General features: G+C 38.3%; 1 protein-coding gene across 11 annotated transcripts in view; it reads left to right on the top strand.

The window, feature by feature from the left end:
- FGGY (FGGY carbohydrate kinase domain containing) overlaps positions 1-13,669 on the top strand; it is a 280,748-nt gene that overhangs the window by 154,153 nt on the left and 112,926 nt on the right. For 5 of the 11 annotated variants that reach the window (XM_051625113.1, XM_051625120.1, XM_051625116.1 and 2 more), the window contains 3 exons: positions 5,129-5,341; positions 7,241-7,352; positions 9,180-9,331. In XM_051625113.1, coding sequence (XP_051481073.1) covers positions 5,141-5,341; positions 7,241-7,352; positions 9,180-9,331 — 465 coding nt within the window. In that variant the 5' untranslated portion in view covers positions 5,129-5,140. Of the gene's footprint in view, positions 1-159; positions 294-4,174; positions 4,310-5,128; positions 5,342-7,240; positions 7,353-9,179; positions 9,332-13,669 lie in introns of those variants that run through there. The other 6 variants (XM_051625118.1, XM_051625115.1, XM_051625114.1 and 3 more) reach the window with 6 other exon arrangements.

Raw genomic sequence — 13,669 nt, forward strand, 5'->3', positions numbered from 1 at the left:
CACTAAGATTATGAAGCCTAATTTGAGCCTGTTACTCTTTTCCCTAGTAATCCGTAGAAAAGCACAGCTGCTCTACTAAAAACATACTGTTTATCCACCAGCTCTCATCTGAGCAGTCTGCAGTGTTCCAAAGATCAAAGTTTAAAACAGATGTTCCAGTCCTTCCTCATTCCTTTTACTCAAGCACACGATACCACAGAATCTCTACCTGCTGCTGATAAATACTTCAGCTGAGCTCTGGCCTGTGTACGTGTGAGTGTGCAGCCTTCCTGTACTGTAGCCTTAGCAGAAAGGTATGTTCTGGCAATTTGATAACCATGAAGTCAAGTAGGGCAAGCTGAGTTATTAGTTAGTTGTAATGAAATGGTCATCTGGTTACTTAATCATTCCTTTTAAATTAAAGTAAGCAATGTTAAGGATTTTCTTTTTTAAAGAAATATTTTTGCAAATGGCAGTTTCACCTCTCCTTTTTTTTTCATTGCCTATGTGGGAAAACTAGCACATTTATTTAAGGATAAACTGGGAAGTCTGTGGTTTCCAGCACGCACATTTTGAATAATATTTATACAGACTATTATTTAATAGGCCATATAAATATTTATCATATGCTGTAGCCTTTTGATCATAAATGCTTGTTTAAAAAGCCATTCTGTCCCTGCTGAGATTTGCAAAGAAAGAGGCCATTGCTGTTTTAGTGCTTGAAGGGAATTTTGGCTTCTTGTCCTGTCTTAGCAGTTATAGCCATGGACTAGCGCAGTCAAGCTGTAAATGTCTTTGAAAAATGTTTATTTTTCTCTCCCCCTTTCTTTCTGTTTGCAAAAGCAAATAATAAGTTGTAATTACAAGGCCCTAATTCTGCAATGGACAGGCAAAGCTCTAGTGAGGTTTTGGAGGCCTTTTTTCCTGGCTGCAAGAAGCCAGGCTTCCTGAGCTAGATACTTAATGGGTGTAGGAGGTATTATAGTGGTATTATCACCATTGCTCTCTGCCAGTTGGGAAGTCCATGAAGATGCATCATCCATGCATCAAATATTTTGATGTCTTATTGGGAATATTGTGCACGAGGAATTGACCTGTCTGACTGGACCTTTTGGGACTTACTTAAATGATTTTTCTGGTTTGCTGTTTTCCTCGTGATTGTATTGACTGCAGAAGCTGTATGCTGAGAGTCCAGCAGATAGAAAATCCAAACCAAAGTTTTATTTGCACAACGAAGTTTTCTTTGCACAGGGCAATGAACATTGGTGACTAGATTCGAAAGCAAGAAGCTTGTGGTGGGACCCTCGACCTCTGAATTCCATTAAAGAATTTCTTAATTTCTTATTTGGAGCTTCCTTTTGTACCAAAGGAATTGTCTGTAAACAAAGCTGAATGACAGCTTTCATCTTTAAATTCTTATTTGGCTAAATATTTGGCTAAATATTTTCCACCACCTTCACTGTTAAGTTCACATTCTCAAGAGATGCCTTTAGGTGGAGTTCCTAATTTGGTGACACTTACGACCTAGAGATGACGGTGCTTTACCAAGTGATTGGTATTCCAGAAGAATCTGTGGCATTAAATGAGGTTTTTGCAAGCAGATCAGATCCCATTGCAGAGATGCTATACTTTGAACAGCCTCAGTAACTTCATGCCTGCTGTGCTTGAAAAAAAGCTTAATATTTACTTTTAGCCTTTTTATTTATTTATTTTCCCCAAGATATTGAAGTATTGCGTTGTAAATCTAGGTGAGATTTACTGACAGAAAGACTAGTTTAAGTAGGTTTATCATTCTTGGTTTTGGACTCTATCACTAAACTCTTTCACGCTAGTTTTCCATGGATATACGGAATTAAAATAGTGGATCTGCTTAGACTGAAATGTAATGCTGGAGCATATAAACAAACTCTGTTTCCTGCCCAGTCACTCACACATGCACGTCCTGGTTGCTTAGTAAGGAAAAAAAGGAAAGTAAACATTACATGGGCAGATTGGGTTCCAGGTTTCATATGTTTGTGGGAAGAATCCAATGCAAAGCTGTAATTTTAAGTGCTGAGCTTAATTTTCTAACATCTGTTAAGCTTGTTCTCCAAGTAGCAAAAACATGTTAATGAGCTAAAATCAAGATTGCCATACAGGGAAGAGAAATAAAAATTTAGAGTAACATTGTGTGTTTGTGTGAGAAGGAGGCAGAATGTAAAATGCACCTCTTGCTTTTTGTATTTTGAGAAAAGCAAGTAAGAAAGATTTGCCTTTGTTTATTAAAAAGAAATAAATCTGCTTTGCAGCTTGTGGTTTATTCTCTTCTTTCTATGAGTCAGCAACTAAAGGCAGTGCCGAAATAGGGAAAAACAGGGAAATTTCTGAGATAGTACCAGAAACAGTCTTACACAATTTCTTTATAGTAAAATTTCTTGCAAGTAGCTAGCAGCATCTGCAGCCAGCCTTTTAAACTTTGAGGAGCTGGAGTGCAGAATTAAAAAGTGAACATCATCTGTTGAAAAGCATGTCTTAAAACTGCTTTTACAGCCAAAGGCTAAGAGGAAGATGCAGAGTGCTCTAAGTATCCCCAGCTGAGAGATGCAGTATTAATCACTGATATCAGGATAGTTGCCCTGTCTGTGACTTTTGTTAGTCAGACCAGGTTCTAGAGCCAGGACCAAGAAAAGAAAGTGAAGGGCGTTTCTTGCCAGTATTCCTAGGTGTTAGACTCCTGGCTCATGGCTTGAACAGGTGACCTTGCTTAACAAGATTAGTGTGTATTGCACCTAATCTACAGGGCAGAATAAGTATACGCTGGAAGGCAATAGCCAGTATTTCCATCGGTACTGCAATATGTTCTAGGGCTTTGAGTTTTTCATTGTTAGAAGCCAGTGATGTGCTCAGCTTCCTCCAGTGCACCTGCCATGGCACATGCAGAGTGCAGTGTGGTAACTGCTGTGGTTTGTCCCACGCTGCTCAGGTGCTTGAGAGGTGGGCAGAACCCCCTCATGCTAATGCTGGCCAAATTAAGAAAATGGTCCCTCATCCCCAGCACAGTGGTACTCGAAGCATGAAGTGACAGATTCAGGCATTACAAAATGGGGCAGGTTGTGGTAACAGATCTCCACAGACTAAGCACATTTCCATGAACCGTTTAAGGGGCAGGATGAGGGGAAGCTGGGTAGTTTTCTTTAGCTGAGGTGTTATGCTAAGTGCAAATGAAATGTCCTAATTCAGCTATTGCGCTGCTTAATTATTATTCAGGATGATGCTTAAGAGTTCTCTGAGATAGGAGACTGACTTTTCCCCCCCTTTTTTTTCTTTATTTCACCTGCTGCCTTTAACCCTCAGTGATAATAGACTTGTAATAGCTACGAACAGCAGTGGTTACAAGCCAACCATAGATGGGGACAGCAACTTACATTGTGCCAACACTACATTCAAACTGACACCCAATGTTAGATACTGACCTACACTTCAGATGTTTGAGGCAGGGGGAGGAAAGCTTGCTTTTCTGTCTTGTAGAAACAAAACAAGTAACAAACATTGCTTCCAAACTTGAGTACAATTTCTGTGGCTGTATGATCAGCTATTAATGTCTGAAGGTAGAAAGAGGACTTTCGCCGTTTGCTGTTCCCCTGCTTTTTCTATCAGGCATTTGATGTGCTTTGGCACTCAACTGTAGTTACAAACGAAAAGGATTAATTGGAAATGTGAATAATCATATTGTTCTGCCAAGCAGTACTTCCCAAATACTTCCCCCTTTGTCCAATGCCCTTCCCTCTAACCAGCCCATTTTCCATATACGGAAATAATCCAGGCCACCTCTTCAGGAGAGATTAGCTGTTTTTAAGCAGAGACATTTTGGTGCTCTGTAAATACTGTGTATTCATCAAATTATAATTGATCCTTTCATTTTCTGGAAATCAGAAGTTGTGTGTCAACTGAGTTTTGTGTGTTTCAGAGGTTAAATAGATTCATACAGGCAGTAAACTTGGTACTCATCTGACATTTCAAATACTTTGTATCAGCTCTTACTTAATAGTCTTCTTGCTTGATTAGAATGTTTAACTATGAATTAAGGGCAAACTGTGAGAAGTTAGGTACATTGCATTTGTCACTGTATTAAATGTCAAACAGTTAAACATAATATAGTGAAATAAGCAACTCATTGTGAATAATTAAATCAATTAACCTCAGTTTTTTCTTGTAGATCATCAGAGATTAGGCAGAGATTTCCTGGGATGCTCTCATAAGAAATTTTCAGCAAATTATTTTCTGAATCTTTAAAATTGTGTGGATTTATGCTGGATAGCTTTTAAAAACCTAACCAGTTTTAGTTTTTCAGGTGGGTTTTTTTTTTTCTTTTTTTTTTTTTTTTCCTTGGAGGTCTCAAAATTGGGTAATATGTACCAGATTGTCACTTACTTATAATAATCAGCATCACACCACTTTCTTTGGGAGGGGAAGCTGCAGAAATTCCATCCTGGCACAGGTCTCATTCAGCAGGAATATGCTGCTCCTCTATGGGAGGCAGCAGCTCTTTGCTCCTTCAGGTCAGGGTTCAGTGGAGCCAGGCCCACCACCCCTTTCACTGCTTTTGTTAGCATTGAGGCAATGACATGTCTGTGGTGGCTCTTGCAGTCTTGTCCAGAGGTGAATCTAATTTACCAGGTATCAGTAGCTTTCCCATTTGCCAGAATTCAGGAAGACTCAGGAGAAATTTCCCTTCTGTGTAAAGCACCAGCTCCTCATTGCTGCTGAATTTGGATCTGTGCCCTTTCCTTCACTTCCTGTCTCCTTCTCTCTTTTTCCCTTCACGTAGGCATGATCACAGATCAGTTCTTTGATTGTATGAGTGCACTAACTATATCACAGTGTGCATATTCTTACTTATAAACTTCTAATGTTCTTTTCAGGAGCTTCTGTGCCCTGCAGCTTATATACAGACATTTGGAGAAAAAAGTACAACTAGTGCAAGGCTTGAAAATTCAAATTAATTAAAAAATGCCAAGTGAAGGCTTGCTGCAAAAAAGACTTTTTAAGCATAGTGTCTACAGAGCATCCCTCCTGTTCTGTTCAGTACAGCTTTTAATCATCAGTCATTTAATCAATTTTTAACCTTTTTTTAACCCCCCCTTTTTCTTTTTTTTTAATTTTCCCACAGGTTTTATTCAAAATGCACAGTAAGAAGCAGCATCCAGTAAAATACTATGTTGGAATTGATGTTGGGTCAGCAAGTGTTCGTGCGGCTTTGGTAGATGAATTTGGGACAGTAGTGGCACATACAGATCAGCCAATTCAGATCTGGGAGCCCCAAACAGACCACTACGAGCAATCCTCTGCTGATATTTGGGCTGCTTGTTGCTCAGTCACAAAGGTATGCAATGAAAAAGAAAATGAGGAAGTCGCAAGTGACTTCAAGTTTTCAGAGTGTAAGACTTCTCAGTCCCTGGCCTGTAACATGGAGTTGTGTGCAAGCTGTGTTACTGTATGACTTGTAACCATCCTTGTGCATTGAAGGCATCTGGAGGATATGGCTGATGTAGCCTCACAATGTCTGTTATGCAGGAGAGGAGCTGAAGGCCAGGGTGAGAAGAGCTTGTGCTACAACTGAAAGTAGAATGCAAGGCCTTCCTTTGTGCTGTTAGCTTAGGGGAAGGGCTTACTGCTGTCTTCAGGATTCACATCTAGGGATTTTGTTTGCTGGTATAGGTTCTAGCCATAGGACAGTTCTTTGAGGAGTTGAGGTTGCTCAGAACCTGGTAATGCCTATATTTAAAGGTGTGTTGTGCTGCACTGGAGTCACAAAGGAGCATTTATTATGGAGAAGTTGTAATCTGGTTTGTAGATGGTGCCTAACATAATGTCTGTTGTCTGTGATTCTCATAAAGATGCCTGTCCAGTATTATTAGACCAAAATAAGTGATACTCTTTTGTGGATTGTATCAAGCATAAAACCAGGTTGAAATAGACCTTTACAGTAAGGGAAAATTTGTAATTTCTGATCCAAAGATATGCCTGTACATGCTGGTGGTAAATTAGTGACCTTGCTTGGCAGTGCACATGTAGGCCATTTCATCCTTCTCAATAAAGCCCCAGCCTGTTCCATGTTCTAAGGTTGGCTTTTAAAATATTCATTATATGCTTGGTAATTTGCAGATGGACAGTTCACCCTTTGTCTTGTTATTGATCAGTCTTTTCAAACATTAATGAGCTTGGCTCTGCAGAAAAGCCCTGATATGAAGGACATGAGGTGAGGGGGAAGGAAGGAAAAGAAAGGAATGTCAGAAGTGATAGGGAAGAACAGCTTGATGATAAAGCAGCACAAGCCTTTTGTTCTACTTACTTGACTTTTCTCTTTGTGAATTGCTTTGTTCTTGCTCTGGGCTTCTTAAAGTACAATTTGTTATATGAAAGCAATAAAATAGGGTCTCTGAAACTACATTTTTACGGAGCCAGTAAGAGACTGGCACTGTAGTGAAAGTCTTTCGTTATAGTACTAATTAAAAGAATGATATTTTTATTGTTGCTGAGAAGTGACAATTTATTACTGCATTACATTTTAGGTGTTTTGCAACCTCACTTGGCACTTAATCCATGTGGGTGTTATGTTTTCTTTCCCAGTGCTGCTGGAAGCCATGAAGTTCAGACCTTTTGGGGGGGTGATGTTGATTATTTTTTATTTAGTCTTCCCAAAAGTTTGCTGTCCAAACTCTTGGTAGCAGAGCTTTTGGAAAGGTTTGCATTGCAGAGGTATTCTTACTGCTACGGGTTTTGACCAACTTTATTTTTTGGACACTTCACTATTGCAAGACAAAAAGGTGTGGCACAATATTACCAATGCAATTCTAGAAAATCACTGCTTGCACAGGTGGAATTGGAGTGACGTAACTGGTGGAAACACTTGGCCTTAATTCTGTGTCCATGTTTCATGTGCACCTCAACTTCAGGCTTTTAGAAAAAACATTACCAGTTCTCTGCTACCTTTATTTTCTGATATTTTTGTGCTTCCTTCTTTCATCCAGGGCTGGGACTAAGATTAAAAAGCTGTTAAAGTACTTTTCGTGAACCCTTGAATCAGTTGTGAAAACAAAAGAATTTTTGGTAATTTGGTATTTTTTTAATTAGAGATATTAAAGAATACTGAATCTCAAACATTTTTTGTTTGAGCTTGCATTTCTAACTTGTTACTCGTTTTCAGTACTCTAGTTTACATGGTACTTGCATATATATATATAGATACGTTTGGATTCATCTGTATTTTGTATCTTTGCAGAAAGTTGTCTGTGGAATAGATGCCAGCCAGATTCGAGGGGTTGGTTTTGATGCTACATGTTCCCTTGTTGTTGTGGATAAACAGTTCCAACCTTTGGCAGTCAACTGTGAAGGTAGGACTCCAGCACAAAAATTGGTGTTAACTGTGCATGTTTTGCCACCGATGTGAGTGAACTTACAATTACATCCAAATGCCAGGTTGTGGGAGTGACTCTTGGAGATATAGATGATAGAAAATATTTTTAGAAGATTTTTTTTTGTTGTGCTGTTTTAGTTCTACTGCAAAATTAAATGTGAGATGAGAATTCTTAGTGTTTGGCTAAGTGTTCGGCATTCTAAGATCAAATTCATTCATCTTGGCTCAGAGAGACTGCTTCTTAGAGAAATCTAGGCTCATTTTTCTTTTCTGCCTGTTATCTCTTCCTTTAGACTTTACTAATCACAGCTTTTATAGTGTGTATAAATGCTCATCCACACTAGCTAAAGGAATGTTAAAAATGTAGTGTTATTATAGTCTAACTGCATACTCTGTCATGAAGCTGCAGGCAAGAGATTCAGCTTGTGTATTTTATTACACTGGTGTTCTGTCTTTGTCTAGGACAGTGGTAAACTTCAGAACATTCTGTAACCTTTTTCTAAAAATTTTAATTTTTTATTAATTTTTGAGTAGATGATTCAGAAGACTCAAGAAATCTGTGATGCACATTTTTTAAGCGAATCCCATTTAAGATTAGGTGTGAGCAAAATCAGTAGTTACAGAGCCATAATCATAATTCTGTTGACGTTCCATTTCTATTTTCAGATGTATTTGTCACCTCCTTCTGTCCTTCTCAAAAAAACCAGCTTTGCCCCCAAAATGTCCTTCACTAAATTTAGATTATTTATTTTTCAGTTTGAGAGTTTCTTACAATCCTTTCAGTGCCTAATGATGTCGGGGGCTATTTTGGTCTACGGAGTCAAATTCAGCTCTCATTTTTTATTCCCTAACACCCCCAAGAACTTTTAGTTTACACAGAATTGTTGTTAAGTAAAAAAGCAAGAATGCACTGATTACTATCATACTGGCATGAGCATGCAAGGGTCTTCTTTCAGGTAGCCTCAGAGTTCTAAGTTATATTTGAATCTATTTTTTTAATCCATAATCCAATTAATTTGAATCCATAATTTGAATCCAGAAATATTGGTGTGCCTTATGCTTCTGCCTTGTCTTGGAGTATGTTTTCAAGCTTATGCATGGGTGGCCAGGTCATGAAGTTGACTGCTCAGTGTCCCTAGCAAGAGAAGAATCTGAAGTGCCATCTGGGTTACTGTTCTACCTCTCTAGCAGGTTGTCTGTAGGTTAATGTTCATAAAATGATCTTTGCTTCGTGTTTTCATGTGTTATGCAGACTTGCCAAAGGCTTTTTTACTTCCACATCCAAAATAGAAGCATTTCAGCAAATTATCCCCTTGAAAATATTTCTGAAAGGAATTAGGGTAGTTCTTCTCATAACAATAGAAGGGGAAAGGGAATTCCTCTAACTAGCAAGTTGACAAGCTGAGTTAATTTCAGTTTAAAATGTAATTTCACAGATTTTGTCACATTTTTAGTTCTTAGTCACTAAAATGCTTCTTTTTATTTTTAACTAAATATGCGTATTTTGTCAAGAAGTGTGGGTTCTTTGAATGAAATGTAGTTTGCAAGAGCATGGTGTTTCAAAGTTCTTGGATGCTCACAAGCCTGTTGGGTTTCAATCAGCATTTTTGGTGCTCAGGATGTCTTAAAGTTGGCTCAGAGAGCTAGAATTTTATCTTTAGATACCTGCTGTGGATTATTAATGTAAATAGAATTTAAATGAAGATGTGAAACTGTGAAGCAGCTTAGAGTCTAGTAACTTACAGTTCTGAGTTGGGGTTAAACCAAACCTAAAATAATCTATTTTTTCCCCCCACCCCCCAAGGGCAAAACTATAGGAATGTTATTATGTGGATGGACCATCGTGCAGTCAGTCAAGTCGAGCGCATCAACGCAACGCAACATCGGGTTTTGAGCTATGTGGGGGGAGTGATGTCTGTGGAAATGCAGCCACCTAAATTGCTGTGGCTAAAGGAAGTGAGTACATCTAAGACTGTGGTGCATTTTTGTTGATGATTAATGCCCTTTGATAGTTTCTGAGAAGGAAATTTCTAAAACAAAAATCTTCAGTATTAGCATTGAACCCAAAAGGTTCGAAGTAGGGCCAGCCTTAAGTTGTGATGAAAATGTTTTGTGTTTCTTTTTTTACACTCGATTATTTAGAAATATCTTTGATTTTACTGAAATTTAGTGTTTCTCAAATGAAAAATTTCACATGCCTTTCTTATCTAATTTTAAGGTTCGAGATATATATACAAATTTATTTGCAGGTAATGAGTGAGTCCTCAGAGTATCCTAGGATTTAGTTAAGGAGGCGTATTTCCTGCTCCAAGTACTGGAGCTGGGCATGCTTGCAGGGGCATAGGTTCTACTTCTGGACTGGATTTATAGCAATTTGAAAGCAGCACCATCTCAACATTGGGTATCCTGGCCAGAGGTGCTGCCTTTGAGGTCTTGCATCCAACAGCAAGGGGCTGTGTGTTGTCTTTTGTCTCCAACTCATCAGTTGGAGCTTCAGTTTAGTTTTGTCCCATCTGTAGGAAGTAGACTGTCTGCAGAGGGAGGGTGCTCTGTTCATAATGTGGAACTCTGCTCTGTGTTTAAATTTTTTGTCTCACAGGATGACATAAGGCCTTTTAATAACTGTCAGACAAAAGGAGAAATACTTGCCACTTGAATTTTGTATGACCTACTCTAATCTGGCCTTTACATTTGGTCTCAATGATACTTGCTGTCATTTTAACAAAATTCAAGTATAAGTTACTTGCTGCCAGTTTGAAACAGCTAAAGTCTCCTTTCCTTAGAAACATGGAACATCATATGGTAACAAGGTGCAGACTGGGGAATGTCAAGGGAATCATCTGGTAGAAGCAGGTACCAACAGATTAATGATAATAGAGGGTAGTTAATGTTGTCTGTAGATGCTATACTGAAATACCCATCCACTGGTTCTTTCCTTCTTCAGCTATGAGTATCATATGTCAGTCATTTTATAAATAATAAAAAGTGAAGCTGTAATAAGCTTAAATTAATCCATTATGTTTAAAAAGTTTTTTGTATTGCAGCCACTGGAATATCACTACCTGGCTGATCAGGAAAGGCCAGATTATGGGGTCTCCAAATGTGATCACCCAGAGCTGTAAGTCTCTGCAATGGCCTCAAAGGCTTCTGATGCAATTATTGCAGTATAAAAGGCAGAGCAAGTACTTCAGGGCTGGTTCCATCTGTGAGCTAATGGATAGGAAATAGAATTCACCTTAGCCAGCATGCCAGCCAGTAGCAGAGCTTACCTGGCAGAAGAAGGATATTATAGAACAGGGCTTGTTCATATGCCCCTTTCAGCTCCTGACGTACCAGCTCAAGAGATTATTATTCTTAAGAGAGGGATTTTTTCCCTCAGTATCTGCTTGCTGAGCTGCTCACGCGACAGTTGCTGCATCCTGAGTGGACTAGCAAAGACAGTTAACCTGCTTATGCTTACTCTGCTTAACTCTGGGACCTTAAACAACATCTACAGTGGCACCTCAGCGAGGTCATGAGAAGGAACAATAACAGCTATTATGGAGGTGGTTGTAATCAGTTGAGCTGTGGGCAGGTAGTGTTAAACTTCTTAGCGTTGGAGAGGTATGTGATCAAGTGTTTGCTTGCTGATTCTATACTTGTTGCAAAGTAGGAGGGTGAAAGGAATTGACTGTTTATTTTCAGTGGTAACCACAGTAGCGTAGCTATGGATTACGTGACACTTAGGGCTATCAGCAAAGGTTTCTGTTAGCCTCTGACAGCTGAAATTCAGCCTCCTGTAATACAACTGTTCTTGCTTTTTCCCAAGGAAGGCAAATTTTACAATAACTTTGAATGTCATGTTCTCCAAATGAGAGCTAAAACACCAGTTTGCACATCTGTTACTACTCAGTGGAGTGTCTACAAATAATAAATTACTTAAGTCTCTTCAGATTCTCTGTTATTAATATTTTATAGATGAATAAACTATGACACACTATTCATTTGGTGCATAAGCATCATGCTTCCAGAAAGATTTTGATTAGAAAGGTTGATGTGGCTGCAACACATACAATGCATAGATATTTTAAAAACAGAACAAAAAATACTAACATACGCTTTGTACAGTCATGCTCCAGGTCAGTAGATACATCCTAATAAAGGAAGATTCACTGTTGACTTTTGCCTTTAATTTCCTGGAACGTTTTTGAACTCGCCAGGTATTTAATGTTTCTGCTATTAAATGTTATTGCTCTTTTCCCCCTGTATATCTGTGATTGATGCTGTGCATATTTCGTATCTGCTTGCATTGATCTAGGTTTTGCAGAGGGCACAGTGGGGAAAATAACTGCCTTGTATCTGAAGTTACAATAAAATAACCAGATACTAATAATTAAGAACCATTTATAGATCCATTGAAATAACCAGGAGCATTAACTTTTGTATCATTGGGAAAGTGTTTGATACTTCTAATCAATATCTTGTGTATTTGTAACAGTAAACAACATGCAGTTGGAAGAACCTTAAGATGAGTCCTAATTAAGCATCTTCCTTCAAGTGGATCCTCAGTTCTTTGGAACTCTTAATGTTGTTTTCTTGAGCTTCAAAGTTTATTTAGGCTGGTGTAAATACAGATGTTTCTTTTTGAGTTTATTACCTGACTGATAAATATTCAGATGTTCCCTTGGCTTTTCCATGCTCCATGTTCATGGAGTCAGTTGTAAGAAACAACAGTCTTGCTAATGCAAGATAAAGTTTGCAAATGTGTCTATAAACTAAATTAGTCTGTTAAGAGTAATTTAGGAGACTAACCAGAGGCACTTTTGGAAGTTACTTAAGATGTTGATACTAAATGACCCTTTGAACTGTTATTATACCTGTAGGTTAATTGTGTGTACATGGCCATGAAAGCCTCCCTCTCCCTTTCCACAGAGCTAACCTGACTGTGGGAGGCCACATCAGGAGATCCTGTCTTCTTACTGTTTGCCCTGGGCTCTGCTAACTGTAGTATCTGAAAACTTGACCTTTGTGAGAAAAGGTCTGATTGAGCAGCATTTCTAAGCGTCACGTGATTACACTGTCCCTCAAAGCAAGGAACTTGATTTCTATTACTTGAAGAATTTTCATCTAAGCAATTAAAAATATTGATAAAGACTATAACTTAGCAAATTTACTCTGAATTAGTTGGAAGTAATGTGGAGGGGATGAGCAGGGGGAGAGGGCTAAGGTGACCTAACTGTGCTTTTCTATTCCCATCATTATCTCTTTACTAGAATTGAAGATGACCTCACTGACTGTGAGGGATGAGATGACATAATTATACAAGAAGTAGATACTGATCCTTATCTCTTGTTTCTTTACTGTTAAACTTGTGTTTATTTGCAGGGGGATGTTGCAGTTTTTCTTCCAAGTCACAAGTTACTCTCATTGTTTCTTTTTCAATTTCTTTCCCATATAGTGCTTTCTCTTGAAGATTTCATCTCCTTACATTCCTGCAGTACACAAAACAGAGATTTAACTTGAGACTAGAGGCTTTGAGGTGTGTTCTGTTCTTCCAACTCTTCATCTCTATTCCATTTTGCTTTGGAATTAAGAAGCTAAACTATGAAGGCCATAATAGGTCTTTTGAGATCTTTTTACTTTCAGTTTAGATTGATTGCCTCTGAATCAGTTTACCCTCGAGCACCACAGTTAGTCTACATGAAATTAATTGGGTGGTCTTGATGTTTGTGATTGCAGATAGGTGTTCAGATGACAAAGCCATCACTGCAACTGGAGTTTTCATGTCGAGGACAGCTGTTTGCAGTAAATGATCAACTGAATGCAGCTACTGTATAGCCTCTGGGGCAGTCTTGTGTGCACATCTGTGGTCCACTTATGAGGAGCATTGTATTTCTCTGCCTGTGTGGACTACATGTGGTGATAAAGAGTCCAGTGTTAAATCTGTAATGGAAAACAAAATTAATATGAATATATGATTTATTTTTTTTAAGAACAAATTTCTCTGGATTCAGTCACATTTGGCTTTTGAATGTGGTCAGCTGAATTAGCAACACTGACTGTAAATTAAGTTGAAATTAAGAATCATCCTCCTTTCACAAATATTTAGAAACTAGCTGAAAGATAATTCTGACAAAGTCTTCCTGAAGTCAACAAGATAAGTTTGAATATAAACTTCACTGAAGAGGAAAGCAGACCTTGGTTATTGGGTCTTTCAAAAGAACCAATGAAATTCACTCCTCTTGCTGTTATTTCCTCTGATTTCTTCATTGTTTAGAATAATCTTGCAAAACATTATTGCATTAGCTCTTTACT

Source organism: Apus apus, chromosome 7 (assembly GCF_020740795.1).
Source record: "Apus apus isolate bApuApu2 chromosome 7, bApuApu2.pri.cur, whole genome shotgun sequence".
NCBI classification, from domain to species: Eukaryota; Metazoa; Chordata; class Aves; order Apodiformes; family Apodidae; genus Apus; species Apus apus.